At 41.6% G+C, this 17,394-nt stretch overlaps 1 protein-coding gene across 1 annotated transcript; it reads left to right on the top strand.

Moving 5' to 3' along the window:
- Window positions 1–7,884: 7,884 nt before the first annotated feature.
- IRAK1BP1 (interleukin 1 receptor associated kinase 1 binding protein 1) lies at window positions 7,885–17,356 on the top strand. Its single transcript, XM_048934910.1, has 4 exons — window positions 7,885–8,243; window positions 12,226–12,291; window positions 16,321–16,451; window positions 16,990–17,356. Exons 1-4 carry the CDS (start codon window positions 7,956–7,958, stop codon window positions 17,258–17,260), a joined length of 756 nt encoding a protein of 251 aa, XP_048790867.1. The 5' UTR covers window positions 7,885–7,955; the 3' UTR covers window positions 17,261–17,356.
- Window positions 17,357–17,394: the final 38 nt, after the last annotated feature.

A 17,394-nucleotide genomic window follows, 5' to 3' on the forward strand; every position in this document is an offset into this window, starting at 1 on the left:
AAAAAAAAATCCAAGGGGGCTAAAAACCTCGATTTCTTTTCATAATGAAGCTGGAATACAGGCTTCTGCAACCAGTCATGAGAAAAGGAAGTAAGAGACTTTGCATGGAAACCTCCTCTGAAATTTAGAAACTATGCCTGTGGAAAGACAGAAACTGCATCTCTCAAAGCAGTGTGTCTTTCTTTCTACTGACCATAATTAAATGTTGAGTCAGCGCATGATCAAGCCTCCTGACAAAGTGAACGCAAGCAAACAATAGGCAGTTCAAATGGCTAAGGCTGGGAAGTGAAAAATATTTATAATCAGGGGGAGTTTTAGATTTTTTAGTTCAGCCAGCACACTTAAACTTCTGAAAGCTCTATGGCTTCTTGCAGGGACCAAGACACAGGGATTTCTTTGGGCTTTAAAGTGCAGCATTCTGCAATCCTTCCTCACTCTACAGTTACTTCCACAAATGTTTTTGCCAAGTATGTGATTGCTGCATCTGTCAGGTTTCTGCTGGTCAAATTACAGTTATATTCAGTCTTGCTAGAAAGGAATATTTAGGGGCACTTAACATTAAGACGTCAGCAGTACTTACCTATGTGAAGTATTTATGATATTCGTTCTCAGCTGTTGTGGACATCTAAGAAAATATAAATTGGTAGACTGGAGAAAATGTGTATTATTTCCTTCATAGCTTTCCTTTGAGCTTTCATAGCTCATGAAAGTTCAAATTTGAGTAACAACAAACTGAGAGTAGTATTAAACTTTATTATACCATTAAGCATGGAAATTTTAATTAACAAATGCTTATAGTATATTAAATAGTATTTCAATCATCAGATCCTGCCGAGTTACTCTTTCTGAGTTATCAATTAAATATTGCTACTTATGGTGCAAAAACTTTGGCAAATCTTTACTGCTCATAGCCAAGAATTCCAGGCCATTTCCTATGTGATTAATATTAATATAAAATCAATAATGACATCATGATGGCTTTTTGTTCTTTGGGTTTTCCACCAGTAGACTAAATCTATCAGCTCGTTTCATCAATAGTGAGGTCAGAGAAGAGAAGGAAATTTGACTTTGAAAAATGAAGGAATATTCACCTTTACTGACAGGACAAATTTAAAACTAGAAAAAATCAGATTCTACCCAAGCTCAGCCTATGTCTGTAGTTTTGTAGGGGTTATCTCTACTATCTCTTTTTCTCGTCAAATCACAATTTAGGTGGGAGGTAAGGAGGAACAAAAAATGAATGATGTCTCTTCCGAACCTGTGAGGTGCTGAGCTATTTAAAGGAAGGTAAAGATGTGATTATTCACACCTTCCAGCAATATTGTCCCTTCTCATACTTGGGCACCAAATTCTGCTTGTAAGAACGGTGTCTTCCAGTAAGCAGTATCTTGAACATAGAGTGGAATCATCGAATCGTAGAGTGGCCTGAGTTGAAAAGGACCACAGTGATCTCTAGTTTCCCACTGCTATGTGCAGGGTTGCCAACCCCCAGACCAGGCTGCCCAGAGTCACATCCAGCCTGGCCTTGAATGCCTCCAGGGATGGGGGCAGAAATAGATTGATTTAACACTTTTTGAACAATCTCCCATGCTGCATAAATTGTTGACAACTTTAGAAGTTCCATAGGCAACAAAACATTTGAAATTCTTTGGTGACTGTTAAATAAGATAAGAATTCAGTAATTTAGGAAGATAGAAGAAATGTCTACATTCTTAGGTCTAATCTGAGTTTCAAGTCTAACATGGATTTGAAAAGGCTGATAGTGGATATTTATTTGCCCTTGAGTGCTTGCTAATGCCATGTAAGAAGTGGGTGATCAACTTGCAAATAAACACTGTAATAACACACACAAGATACGACATGGAACCTCCATTCATGGGATGTTTTACAGAACAGTAAGTGAACATCTGAGGACAGATGAGAGAAAGACATCAGTATGGCTACTGTAAATTTTCCTTTTACTAAATAAATAAATAAATGAAAGGCATTAGCTGTAACTGGGACTTCTTTTTCACACACACACAATCTCTCAAAAATCTTCAATTAAAAAAAAAATCAATTAGTAAAGCTTACAAATAATGCAGTATCTCACTGGTAGCAGAGAGAAAGAGAGAGGAAAAAAAAAAAAAAAAAAAAAAAGTTATGTTTTCTAAGTAGAAACCCAAATCCCACATGTAGTTTAGCACCACCTCCATCTCTTCGTGATCTACAGATTTTCAATTTTTCAGTTCAACTGTAATTTAGCAGAATGATTCTCTCAATTAGATCAGCTTTTCCAACACTGCAACAACATTTTAATCCACCATTTTCAAAAATTCATTCCACTCAAACTGTAAGTCAAAAGAAGTTTATCATCCATAGGTTTGGCCTTAAATTCCAGTTCTGAGTGTCAATCTATCATTACAATTAGAACAGTGCTTTGCAAAGTACCCCTTAAAAGACTGCAAAGTAAATATGGCTATAGTTATCACATTATCTTTAGTGTGTGATGTTCTTGCAGTACATTTTAACTACTCAAAATATCATTTTTACCCTGCTGAAATGCATATTTCCATCAGTTAATTTGCATCTAAATCCCCTCTACTCAGCTCTTATGAGGCCTCATCTGGAATACTGCGTGCAGGCCGGGGGCCCCCAGTACAGGAAGGATGTGGAGCTCTTGGAACAGGTCCAGAGGAGGGCCACTAAGATGAACAGAGGGCTGGAGGACCTCTCCTGTGAGGAAAGGTTGAGGGAACTGGGCTGGTTTAGCATGGAGAAGAGAAGGCTCTGGGGAGACCTCATTGTGGCCTTCCAAAACTTGAAGGGAGCATATAAACAGGAGGGGGAATGGCACCCACAAGGGTCAATGGTGATAGGACAAGGGGGAATGCTTTAAACTGAGACAGGGGAGGTTTAGGTTAAATATTGGAAGTTTTTCATACAGAGAGTGGTGAGTCACTGGAACAGGTTGCCCAAGGAGGCTGTGGATGCCACATCCTTGGAGGCATTCAAGGCCAGGCTGGATGTGGCTCTGGGCAGCCTGGTCTGCTGGTTGGCGACCCTGCACATAGCAGGGGGTTGAAACTAGATGATCTTTGAGGTCTTTTTCAACATAGGCCATTCTGTGATTCTAATGATTCTATGATTCTATGAAATCATTTTGTAACTGGACTTCAAAAAGGTCTTCTTGAATACATCCAGTTAAGCTCTTTGCTTAAAATACCTTTTTTGTAACAGTTATACAAGGCACACTGTGTCCCCAGAAAGTTAAACATCATATTGCATCGAATTAGAAAGTGTATAACACGTACGATATTTCATTGCACATCTCTCTCTATGTGTGTGTAATAACTACTATTATGACTTTTTCTGACACAGAATAGTTTTAAACACACAAAAATAACCTGGTAAGCGCACAGCTTGCCTTCATGATAGTAGCTTTAAAAGCTTTATTGATCATTGCTTAATGAGTGGCATTCAGTATTTACTCTGTCCATTAATACTGCTACATATTTAAGTAAATTTACTACAAACCTTTGAGTAAAAGAAAAAATAAGAATGACAAAGAAGAAAGAATACTTTCAAAAGCATTTATTTTTTATTTCCCTATTTGATGAAATGATTTATTTCCAAGGAATACATATTGAATATACAATTTCCTCTGTACCCATTTTCCTTTAATATTTCCCTTCTTAAAGACAGCCCTTTTTCACATCAGATCCAGAACTGATTTTTATAAGTGACTGGGCACTGATATTTTGGATTCTGTTACAAGCTTCTTCCTTGTCTTCCTTGTCATATAATTTTGATCAAAGTCAGTTACACTCAAACTTTTAGGTGTCTCTACTTTCAGTTATCCATGTTGAGAACACGGAACATCATCTCCAGAGATAATGAATACCTAACAGGTTCAATCTATTTCATCTGAGGCTTCAAGCGTTCAGCAAGTCTGAAGAGAAAACTGAATTAAAGGGAAGAAGACTCCAAAAGTCACGAGGCATGCAAAAGTCACTGACACTTCTTAAGGCAGATGTGATATTAACAATGGGAAAGGCAACCTGCACAGAATCTTTCTAATGACAGGACATGAAGTATATACTGCATCAAGAAGATTAATAAGGAAAAAAAAAAGAGAGAACTTCAATTCCCTTCGTATTTCCTTTCCTGCCACTTCCAATAAACTTGCATCTGACTTGTAACGTAAAATCAGGTCTCAATGTCTTTACACAACATGTTTCCATCTAGGAGAGTACAGCAATATTTATCTGTATCGTATCAGGAGATATTCTGACACAAATTCTGAAGGTTACAAGACCTTTTACAAAAACATACAGCACTGTTAGCTTTCAGCCTCTATGCCTGATTTAAATATCCAGATTTAAAGTAATCAAAATAAAATGTATCACATATGTACACAGTAACAACATACCTCAGAAATTCTGAAACAAATGAGACCAGACATACAGGTGAATGCTAGCTGGATACACCCATGAAACACTGGGTTAGCTCATTAAAATAATTTGAATTTATTAAAATAAATTGAATTTTAGAATTTCAACAAATATCTTCACATTTTTTGGCATCTGCCTTGAGTGAAAATTAGTTAAGATATGAAAAGCCTACAGAAGACTGAGACTGTAGTTCAACAACATTCTGAGGATTACCTTCCTCAAACTAGTGGAAATGCTTTTCCTAAAACAGCCTGGGATACTGTTGGGTCTCCTTTGCTTCAAGGGCACAACACCAGCTTATGCTCAACTTGATGTCCACCAGTATCTCCAAATCCTTTCCCCTAAAGATGTTTTTCAGCCAACCAGCCCCAGACTGTACTGGTTATTCTTCCTCAGCTGCAACAACTACCATTTGCCCTTGTTGAATTACATGAGGTTCCTGTCTTCTCCAGGCACTTCTCCAGCCTGTCCAGATATCTCTCCCTGGCAGCTCACAGGTTTGTACCCCAAGCAAATTTGCTGAGGGTGCCCTATTTCTCATCACCAGGTCATAAATAAAGATGCTGAATAGTACTGGCTTCAGTCCCTGGAGCACCCTTCTGGTGACTGGTCTCTAGATGAATTTTATGCTGCTGATCGCAACTCTCTGAGCATGAAGGCTCAGCCATTTTTTGGTCTGCATCACTGGTCCACCTACCTTGTCTGAACTTCGTCGGTTTTTCACAATGAACACATCCACCGCTCCCCATTTATCTACTATACATATAGTAGATAACCATATATATAGTACATATACATTGTAGATAACTATACTATAGCAGATTATTTCACAGTCATTTCGTTAGGCTGGAGAGCTGAGTTGAAAGGAGCTTCATGAAGTCCAGCAAGAGGAAATTCCGCATCTAGTGAGAAATAGCTCAGTGCATGCTCAGTGCAGGAGGCCAATGGCATCTTGGCTTGTATCTGGAATGGTGTGGTGAGCAGGACTAGGGAAGTCATCCTGCCCCTGTACTCAGCGTTGGTGAGACCTCACCTCAAGTACTGTGTTCAGTTTTGAGCACCTGAGAACAGAAAGGACTTTGAGGTGCTGGAGCAGGTCCAAAGAAGGGCAACGAGGCTTGTGAAACGCTTGGAGAAAATGCCCTACGAGGAAAGACTGCAGGGTGACCTCATTGCAGCCTTTCAACATGTAAAGGAAGCCTACAAACAGGAGGAGAATCAACTCTTTGAAAGGGTAGATAACTGCAGGACAAGGGAAAATGGTTTTAAGTTGAGGGAGGGAAGATTCAGGTTGGATGTCAGGGGGAAATTCTTTACTATGAGAGTGGTGAGGTGCTGGAACAGGCTGCCCAGAGAGGTTGTGGATGCCCCATCCCTGGAGGTGTTTGAGGCCAGACTGGATGGGGCTCTGGGCAGCCTGGTCTAGTATTCAATGTGGAGATTAGTGGCCCTGCATGGGCAGGGGGATTAGAGATTCATGATCCTTGAGGTCCCTTCCAACCCAGGCCATTCTCTGATTCTTTGATTCTATGAGACTGAAGGAACTGGGCCTGTTTAGTCTGGGGAAAAAAGGGTGAGGGAAGGCCTTTGTCTGCAAAGTCAACCCAAGATCCCTGCACAAAGAAGCAACAGCAGGAAGTAGGGCTGGTTTGTGACAGAAGAGGCACAATAGCACTGCACAACCCAGGCTTCCATGTACAGAGAGGGTCAACAAAAAGAGCTTGATCCTGGAGCTCTTCCTCATGACACGTACCCCTCAGGTTCATAGAATCACAAGGTTGGAAACGACCTATAAGATCATCTAGTCCAACCGTCTCCTCATCACCATTGCCACCACAAGCACTAAACTGTATCACACAGCTCCTCATCCAGACGCCTCTTGAACACTGCCAGGGACGGCGACTCCACCATCTCCCTGGGCAGCCATTCCAGTGCCTGACCACTCTCTGAGAGAAATAGTTCTTCCTTATGTCCAACCTAAACTTCCTCTGATTCAACTTGCAGCCATTACCCCGTGTCCTGCTCACTGCCTGGGAGAAGACGCCAAATCCCTCTTCACCACAACCTCCCTTCAGGAGGTTGTAAAATACAATGAGGTCTCCCCTGAGCCTCCTCTTCTCCAGACTAAACAATCCCAGCTCCCTCAGCTGCTCCTCATAAGACTTGTGCTCCAGACCCCTCACCAGTTGCGTTGCCCTCCTCTGGACACACTCCAGGACCTGTAGTGAGGGGCCCAAAACTGAACACAGTACTCGAGGTGCGGCCTCACCAGTGCTGAGTAGAGGGGGATGATCACCTCCCTGCTCCTGCTGGCCACACTATTTCTAATGCAGGCCAGGATGCCGTTGGCCCTCTTGGCCACCTGGGCACACTGTTGGCTCATGTTCAGCCGAGCATCAACCAACACCCCCAGGTCCTTCTCTTCTTCACACTCATCCAGCCACTCATCCCCAAGCCTATAACGCTGCATGGGGCTGTTGTGCCCAAAGTGCAGGACCTGTCACTTGGCCTTGTTGAACCTCATCGCATTCACCTCAGCCCAGCGGTCCAGCCTGTCTAAATCCCTCTGAAGAGCCTCCCTACCCTCAGGCAGATCAACACCACCTCCCAGTTTGGTGTCATCTGCAAACTTACTGAGGTACACTCAACCCCCTCATCTAGGTCATCAATAAAGATATTAAACAAGATGGGCCCCAGTACTGACCCCTGGGGGACACCACTTGAAACGGGTCACCAGCTGGACTTAGCTCCATTCACCACGACCCGCTGGGCACGGCCCTCTAGCCAGTTCCTTACCCAAAGAAGGTAGACCTGTCCAGGCCATAGGCAGCCAGTTTCCCCAGAAGAAGCCTGTGAGGGACCGTGTCAAAGGCTTAGCTGAAGTCTAGGAAGACTACATCAACAGCCCTTCCCTCATCTACCAGTCATAGAAGGAGATGAGGTTGGTCAAGCATGAGCCGCCTTTCATGAACCCGTGCTGGCTGGGCCTGATCCCCTGGCCACCAAGCGCATGCCGTGCAATCTCATCCAAGATGATTTGCTCCACAACCTTCCCTGGTACTGAGGTCAGGCTAACAGGCCTGTAGTTCCCCGGATCCTCCTTATGGCCCTCTTGAAGATGGGAGTCACATCAGCAAGCCTCCAATCCTCTGGGACCTCACCAGTTAACCAGGAGTGCTGACAGATGGCCGAGAGGGGCTCGGCAATCATCCCGGCCAGCTCCCTCAGCACCCGAGGGTGTAGCCCATCCGTTGTTGCTCTACTCCAGGTCCTACTATACCGCGAATATACAATAAGAGGCCCCACAGAAGAGTCTCACTCTCCACGACCACCCGGCCGGCTGTTACGGCACAGCGGCCGGCGAAGGAGCGACCGCCTCGCTACACGACAGGGCGGGATGCTCAGCAGCTCTCGCGAGACTTCGGCTGAGACCGCAGCGATGGCGCTGGGGCGTCACGTCCGGTGCCACCCAGGGTGCAGCGGGAGCGCTGGTTGCTATGGTGCCGCGAGGGGCTCTCCCGGATGGCGCTGCCCGTGCCGCCTCCCGCGCGCGTCTTCGCCGAGCTCTGCCCCGTTCCAGCTCCAGCCTCAGTCCCGGCCCCGCTCCCGGCGGGTGGCGGCTGCGGCCTCCCTGCGCCGTCCGGCCGGGAAGTCCACGTGAGAGGCAGCGCGGAGCTGAGCGCTGTCCCAGACCGTGCGAGGGTGTCGCTACGGCTAGGCAGCCGGAAGGGGGTGGCCGGCGCGGCGCGGAGCAGCGTGTCCCGCAGGCTGGAGTACATCGCGCAGAGCGCCCGGCAACGCGGCGTCCCGGTGAGCGGCGGCTCGGAGCCCCGTCGGAGCCTCCGGAGGCATCAGCCCGCGGGACGCCTCGGCGCAGTGCCGCGGTGCGGGCTGTGCAGCGAGCCGTGTGTTGGGCGTGGTGAAAGCGTAGTGTTGCATGTAACGCCTTTTCTTCACTCTGATTCCGTCCCTCCGTGCAGTTCCGCTGCGTGCGTTTTCCGCGCATCATCACATAAAGCAGTAGGAGATGGAGAAGGGCTTCTCAGCCCTGATTCGGGGAACGGTCGTGCTGCAGCTGTGGGACTGAATGGCGCGGATGCAGACTGTGGTGGGCTGCATCTGTCACCCGCGTTTTTCACTTAGGAGGTGGTAGCGTGTGTTTCTATCACATCCCGTGAGCCCCGCTCAGACTGGTGACAACCAGGAGGAGGATTAATTTGCCAACAGCACGGCTTGATTCTGTGTCGGATGACACATGAAAGGAGTGAGCTGTGCTAAATGAGTGAGAGCACTTTGAGGTGCTGTGCACATTACTGCAAGCTAGAGAAAATAATCACAGTGATGGTGTAAGCGGGTAGAAAAGAGGCTGGTTTTACACTGAGAGCTGAGCAGTCCGTGAGTTGTTACAGTAATTTCTCAGGATTCTGTTGCTATTTCAGAGATAGCACGTGTTGGAGGATGGATGTGTTCCTTCTCTCTGCTGATGAGAGAGACTGTGACATGCTGTGGAAGTTCTGGGCTTCTCAGTGTTAGCAATGTGTTAGCTCCAGAGAACAACAAGTTATGTTTGTTGCTTTTTTTTAGAGGGTAGTTCCCTATGGTGTCATTTTTATTGCTTTGTTCTATCCAATTTCAGTCACTACTGCTGGAGCAATCATTTGCCTTTTCTGTTGACTAATAACTGCTGGCAGTTTGTTCTCAACGTTTCCTAACATCCCTTGTTGTTAATAGCATTCTAGACTCTTCACATTCTCCATATGGCTCTGTTTCTTTCAAGGTTATAGAAGGCCTCTTTAGAAATAGCGGGTTAGTCTGTACATTTACTTATTTATTAATCCATGGATCCCTTTCCTTAACCCTTTATTCTGCTGTTGTAGGAAGCCTGTGAGATCAGGAGTGTGTAACCTGTGCAGCAGCAGGAGCTTGTGTTAGCAGCTTGTCATGGTGCCTGGGGCTGCACCTAATTTCCATGTATATTTACAAAGGAATTTAATCAGAAGTAGGTGCACGTAGTAGAATTTATTTATAGAGTGCTATAAGGATATACTCCAGAGCACAGAATCTGCTTAGGGAGCTGCAGGGAAAGAACAGTCAGTAGGGAAAGCAATCTCTTGCTGAGCCCAGCTGTTTAAAAAGGAACATTTTTCCTTTTCTGTAGAAGCGTGCTGTTTAATATTCACAACTTAGAATATACCTGGGGAGTAGTGTGTGACAGTAACACCCATTTTCTTTAATCACTGCATCTAACAATTGTCATTGGCCATCTTGTTTAAAAACAGCAGTGCTGGTACTTGGGCCAGTTATCTGAGGCTTTGGAGTGAGTGTTATTTAACAAAACAAACAAACCATTCACAGACAGTATCCAGCACGCTCTGGCTTGGGATTTATCCATGCTAGGGAATGTCCTTGAACTTACGTGCAACGTTCTCCATATTTGGAGCCCATTATCCAGGAACCACAGTCATGGATGCACATCCATACAGTCAGTGGAGAAAAACATTGTGACATTTTGCTCACTTATTTACGGTTTTCCAGTTTCAATGCATCCTTGATTAAGAGATGTAGAAACCTCCATAAGATATCCGGTTTTTAAGACTACTATGTATTATAAGAAGTATCCTCAAAGTATCCTGACATTTGCTTGAAAAAAACAATTGCAGAAGTCCAGGATACCCGAGGGATTGAAAGTGTAACTTTTCCTAGGGCACAGAGAAAACTGTTCTTCCCTTGTGGCTATTGTGATCAAATGAACAGAGTTTTGCACCCAAAATATAAATAGTAGATATAAGCAGTATGGGGGAAAAAAAAACAAAAAACAAAAAACAAAAAACAAACAAACAAAAAAAACAGCCTTTTGCTTTTGATGTAGTCAAACCCCATATTCCAGCTTAAAATTCTGTGATCACCCTACTTGTCTGTTCTGTTTCCTTGTCTGAAGATAGAACACCCTACTAAAAGGGAACAAAATGTCTAACAGAAGATGTATTGCAGGAGGCCACATTGTTATGACTTCAGCAATTATGTCTTCCATTTATCTCCAGTAACTCATGCAGCTTCTGTCAAATCCGGTGAGATAAAAATTAGCTGTGAGGGAAATGTTACAATAGATGGCACAAGAGGATCTTTCCCTCCCAATCGCATTGATCTTGCACTAGTGCCTAGAACCACACGATGGCACTGCCCTTAAACATACGGCAACGGGGCGAGTGCAAGACCAGAACGCAAACAAAAGATGTAGAAGATGAATTCCTTCAGGGGAAACAGAACTTTTTAAAAGGGATTAAAGAATGGGAGGGGAAAAAAAAAAAAGGAAAAAAAAAAAAGGAAAAAAAAAAAAAAGCACTTTTTCTGTTTACTCTCAAGTTCTATTACAGTGTAATTATTTCTGTAAAATAAGAGTTATATGTGTGGTTATTCCTATAAGAAAAGAAAGCTTTCCTGTAGAATTTAAATTGAGTCTGCTAAAAGTAGAAAGATTTACTCCATTTCATGAATAAAAGGAGTAAAGGAATTCATTCGCTGTTCATTGCAGGGGAGTTGAACTAGAAGACCTTTAAGGGTCCCTTCCAACTCTAAGGACTCTACGATTCTATGATCTTTTACTGAACTGCAGCTGGCCACGCTTCCCAATTACCTCAAATCTGTGACTGTAAAAGGGGAAATACAGCTCCTAGGAATTCACTGTGCCTGGTCCTTGCCCTTGCTAGGAGAGATTTTCCAAAAAAAAAAGGATGGTTGTGCTTGTATTTCAGCACTGCTTATCAATCATAGCATTGAACAGTTAGAATTTGTTTCTTGTACGTGCTGTGCAATGATAATTATGGGTCTCATTTCCATTTCATATTTTAGAAGGAAAATGCTTCTCACAATTAATGTTATTTCTAAAAAAATATATACATGGTATTCAATAGAAGTGAACACTTGAGTTCTGTGTACGAAATATTCTGACACAGAGCATCTACTGAAATGCATCAACCCTGAAAGCAGGTATTATGTGTTCCTATGGAATTAGGATTAATAATAAAAGCGTTTTCAGTAATTTGGAAAGCTTGGCTTTGTTGTAGGTAAACTGTTCACCCAAACTGTTTACCAAAGAAGGCAGTGGGTGAAAGAAATGTTAGGCTACCAGCAAGCTGGTTGGGTATTCAGATGTAGCCAGAGTTACTCTGTATCTGAGTTTTACTCTGTATGTGAGTAAGGTTTTTCTAGTGCTCTGTACAGACATTGAAAAATATAGCTGCTATTACTGCAGAATGTCAGATTGGAATAGCCTCTGTTCAGGGTTTCCTTCCTACTGAATAACCACTGATTAGGCATTGTTTAAATCGTCTTGCCATGAGCTGCTGTGGTTGAAATATCTTAAAATCTGAAGAGTACTTTCCATATGCTAGCTTTCTGAAAACAGCTGAAATCTCCTGGGTTTTTTTGTTTGTTTTTTGTTTTTTGGGGTTTTTTTTTGTTTGTTTGTTTTTTTTGTATCAGATGGATTGACAATTACATGCTGATACACAGAGCTTCTAGCTAACAGCTGCTTTCAAGACCTCATTCCTGCCTTCAGGTGGATAGCAGCAGAATTAACTTATAGCGCTGCTGCGTGATTTACTTTAAATAACATCAAGAAATCTTTAACATCCAGCTTTAACTGAAGAGATTTGCATGGAAAATTCCCAACTTCTGTTGCTAGGTTATAAGTAATAAGCCAAAACCGTTCAACTTCTACTGAGCACAATGTACATGCATTTCCAACAGACCCTTCATTTCTGTCTTTTAAGATTATTGTATCTTGTTTTAGGAAGAAAATATGACTGTAACAGAGGATTTTAGCAGAGTAGAGGACACTTACCAGATGGAAGCAGAGGTATGTATTCATCCTAACGAAACAAAGCAATGGAGCAAGGACCGATGCAAAATTTACCCACTGTCTGTTCTCGTAATAAGGAGTAGGTATTCTCTGCAGAAAAAGCAACGTAGCCCAAAAAAACTAAGGAAGGACTACAGTTTAAAAGCATTATTTGGTTGCAGTCTTCTGTTGCATACAAAACTTCTGCTACTGTAACATGGAAAGGATTTTTTTTCTTCTCATATTAACGTGCTGTAATGCTACAGAAGGGACTGCTTTGTGCTGGGACTCCAGGGCTGTCGTCCTGTGGTGGTGTGAACAGACCTTTTGCTCTCTCCTCCACCCCGGATGTTCTTGCCCTCCTTCCTCAAGGAGTTTTACTTAGGTAGTAAGGTAATAGGTTGATTCAGAAAGCTGCTCCAATTAAAAGCTAATCCAGGAAAAAAGTGGTTATTTTTTCAATGTTTTAGCTCTGTGAGCTGGAGGCAGTGCAAGGCAGGAATGGATGGGGGACAGTGGCACAGCAGCTCTAATCTAGACTTGTTTAAGCCACAGCTGAACAACACTTGGACTTTAGTCTGTTCTACGTGACTCTGCCATCAGCCTGCTGCAAGTAAAGCAAAGCTAATTGTTTCCTAGGTAATTTGCTTTGAATTCTGCAGGTAAAAAGTGCTGAGTGAAAGTCAAATATTATGGGAATAATCCCATTTACTTCAGAATCAGCTCAAGAGGGTGTATTTTTCCACATTCATACTACTGGGAGAAGTAAATGCTATGCTGAAAGTATTCCCTAAGGGAGATTATGTATTTTTGGTCTATGAATCTTTTCAGCTTTTATCCCTTCATTCACTACAAAGCAACTTTACTGGTTCTTACAAAATAAACATAGAAGTCCACAATAAAATGATTGCATTTTTATAGAGCTGCTGCTCACAGTCCCCTAAAACAGAGTTCAGCCTCTTCAGTTTTCTTGTTTAAGGTATATTCTCCTAACAACAAATATACAAATAATTGAATATTTGGAGAACAAAATTTGAATTTTGGAAATGAGTCCTTGGCTATGTATGATGATATCATCAGTGTCATCTACTGAACAACTTTAATTTCATAGTTTAGATTACAACTTTCATGAAAGCTTCAATTACAGAGTCTTTTAAATAGCCTATAGTTAAAAATTAATAAAACTATATTTATTAATTGTTTAGGCAGTACTTTGTTACCAGCAAACTTAGGCCTACAACATCAGTCTTACGTGGTAACTTAACCAATCACCGTCCTTTTCCTACCATTAATTTTCAGTCAAGATTATAAGTGGAAAGCAAATTACATGGATTGAGTATTCAGTCAGTCATTTGGACCAGCTGTAAAAGTTCTATGGTTGCACAGCGCTTGGGAACATTAAAATCTGCCTACCTGTAGTGCTGCTGCTGCTGGCTATACCATATGCTTAAGTAGCAGTGTTGTGGCTCCTAATGCAGAGATTCATTTCTCTTTGCCTCTCCCCTTATGTAAGGACTTCTTTTGTTAATGTAGTTTCGTTATCTTCTGAAGCTCCATTGGCCAGTGTGCTGTACTACTTCAGCAATATAAATGAATTTAAAATTAATAACATTGCCTTCTGTACTAAAGAGTTTGCCATTGTGTTTGTTGTACATCAAATCACAGAAAGTCATGCATTTTTTCATTCTTTAGACTTTTTACCATTTGTCTACTGTAAGAATTTTCAGAAGGCTTAAGAAATTCCCAGACAAATAACTATTTTAAGTTATAGTTAAGATACACTTTCAACTGCAACTCTAATTCATTCTTTAGCAAAAGAAAATATGCAGAAGAATGAAGTTTTATGAGATCACAAAGCTTTATGATATCTTAATAATAATAGTTCATTTATTGCATGCTGATCAAATGGGATGAAGATCAAGTAGTTCTTGTGCACATCTTAATGTACTTGCCTTTTTATAAACCACAACTTCTGGTCCTTTACAGCCTTACTCAAATCTTACCATGTGCCTGTAATGGTTTTGCCCACCCTATGTTTTCACACTTCTTAATCTTCATCATAATTTTATTAAAGAAATCAAAAGCCCATTTTACATTTTATTGCTCAGATATCCTCTTTAAATTGAAGTAAAAATTACTGAATGTAGGCCTAAGTAATCTAAGTGAAAACTGGGAAAGAACAGAATTCAGTATTGCTCCGTGTTTTTCTGCTCCCAAGTGTACCTGATTACATGCTGCTTTATTAACAATAAATTTCCTCAGTGCCCAAAGCCACCCCAGACTGAGTTGCTTATCTCTTACTTAAGACCCACCATTCTTTTGCTTGATCATTCTTCTGCTTCATGCCCTTGAGGGAGCTAATCTTGTAAACGTTGATAGCAATCTGGAAGACGCTATGTCAGTCCTTGTAGTGAGACTATATCATAGTGAGACCAACTTCCACAAAATGCAATTAGAACCATTTTCTTGGAAAGCAGCACAAGAAAATACATGAGTATGTCAAGAGCTCTCACTGAAGAAAGAAATCTAGCTTTAGTCTCATCTTTGGTCTTAGTTCAGATTGGTGCTGCACCTCCCAAAAGAGATTCAGCCAACAATTTATGCATAAAGGGTATATAAATCAAACGTATGTGCACACTTGGTGCACTTTTGTACAACGGACATGATTTGTCATCATAGAAGGTGTAATTACCCTGTCACTTGATCTTGGCCAGTTTTTAAGGCCCTAAGCTGAGCTGTGGCTCAGTTTCATGAGGACTGAGCCAGTACAAAGATTCAAGCTAGGATAAGGTGTACGTGCACTGAGAGAGGCTAACAGGAGCAACAGAATAAGTGCATTAATTGCTTTGTGATAATTGTCAGTATCCATTTTTACCTTACCCTGTAGATGAAGTAGCCCTCTCTCACTGGAAGATTCAACTCACTTAGATGATCTTTACCACCAGGTAAATGTGTGGCATGCCTATAGGAAGTTACTGCAGTACAGCTGACGTGCAGTAGTTTGGATTTCCATAGCTATGCCTATACTGGGGTAGGCTGTATGCATTGTATGGAGAATGTGATCTGTATTTCATGTGGGTCAGCAGTGGAATTTCCTCTACAACAACTTTCTTTGTCCCAACCTGCTGAAGCTTTATTGCTGTCCAGAAAGAGTCAGGGATAAGAGGTGTTAACCCTGACTTGGTGATCAGAGCAGTGTACTGCTAGGTGAATTTGAGGATTTGGTCCTAAAAGAAGATTTTGAGAGCTGGGATTTCTGCTTGCTGAATGCTTCAGCAGCTGGGCATCATTACTTCAGTGCTCACAACTGCTCTCCTGCAGAGAAGGCTGTAGGGCTCTGAATCCAGGCTGATAGTAATGCTTGCTTTGTAGCACTTGGGAAAACACTTTAATTCCTTATGTATCTATATTTAATGCTTCTTATTGCCAAAGCTGCAGACAGATAAATGTTTAAATTGTATTTAATCCAAGACTGAAGTGCCGTGGTCTTTATAGCCTCTGGAATTAATCTGTTCACCTACCACAATGTTTTGAGCCCACTGCAAACTAGACTAGACTAGGCTTATTTTCTTCTCTTAGTTTAGATTTCTTGAACGTAATGCATGAAATTAAAATGCAATTTTCCTTCATGCACAATGTTTTCCACATCATTTTGCTCGGGCTTCTGCATAATTAACATCTAGTAATCTAAGTTTAAATTTAAAAGAGAAGAGCTAAGATACATCTAATCATGTGTCCCAAATAGCATGTGTTCATTTTTCAAATTGTCTGCATACCAAGAACGCCATGCTTCCTCCCAAAGGGGAATTTTCTTAATCCTCAGTTTTAAATCATTTTATGAGTTTCTTTCTGTTGCAAAGCAAACAGCTCATCATCTGTACGGGTATATAAGTGTTCCAACTCAGTAAACGTTTGTGTTATATACAGGATTAGCACATTAAGTTAGTTTGTAGCTATCTGTCTTCATGCTGATTTAATTAGACATGTTCAATCATTGGAGAAAACAAAAAAAAAAATTACTTGTCTGATGTCTATGTTCACTTCCAGGTCTGTATTATATTCACTGATTTTGGAAAAATGCAGAACGTTTGCAATTTACTTACTGAAAAGTTAGGAACTTCTGTTACCATCAGCCCACCTCATTTCTACCACACGCCAGAAGCCATAGACACCCTTCGGTAAGTTTTCTCTTGTGCCACAAATTTTACAGCCTCAGATAATATTTAATATGCATACTTAATTTCTACAGTTCGTAATGGGGGAAAATAGTTTCCTTCATACATAAGAAAATTTGTGTTTCAGATTTTAGCATTTGGTCTAAATATAACTTAATGCTTTTCAGCTTAGGAGATTGAATCTTGTTCTTTCTGCAGTGCCCCTGCGCAAAGGCAGAATGTGATAAATGTTTTCTCACTGATTTCCATTGGAAGAATAACCTACTGCAAATATTAGGTCAACACAATTTGACTTAGGTTACATCAGCATGTGTTTCTTGAATTTATTCGTGAAGGTACAATTATGTTACCAGATGTTGATAATTCTAAGTACCTTTACCAATTCCCAGTGCTGACAGCTACTGATGTGCTCTGACATGAGCCATATGCAGTGCTTACTTAGAATCAGAACATGCTCCTTGCTTATAGTCTTGCTATTTTAGTCTTGCTGTTTGTACAAGTTGGCTTTGCTTATTACCATGCTGCTTTTTCTACCTCTCAGCCGTAGAGTGTGTGTCTCTGCTGTTGGAAACACACGGCAGAAAGCTCAAGAAGTGTGTCGGCTGTTTGGCCAGTCATTGGGAAAGCCTTTATTAATAAAAGAAGAAGAAACAAAAGAATGGGGAGGCCACATAGACAGTCACCTATCTAACTCCCCAGACTCACTGACACTGCAGGAAAGAATCCAGAATGCCACTGCTTATGCATCCTGTAGAGTGTTTGCTGTGTTTGAGATAAAGGGAAAAGAAAACAGAAGAAACAAGTTGCTTTAAAAAGATACTTTCTTAATAAATTTTTATGCTTTCTTAATAAATATAAAACTCAAATGTTTCATTTTTTTCTGCTCTGCAACCTACCAGTTGTTCACTTCTGATGAATTGAATCCTTCAACATAAAACACCCTTAG

The sequence above is a fragment of the Lagopus muta genome, chromosome 2 (genome assembly GCF_023343835.1).
Source record: "Lagopus muta isolate bLagMut1 chromosome 2, bLagMut1 primary, whole genome shotgun sequence".
In the NCBI taxonomy this organism is placed as follows: Eukaryota; Metazoa; Chordata; class Aves; order Galliformes; family Phasianidae; genus Lagopus; species Lagopus muta.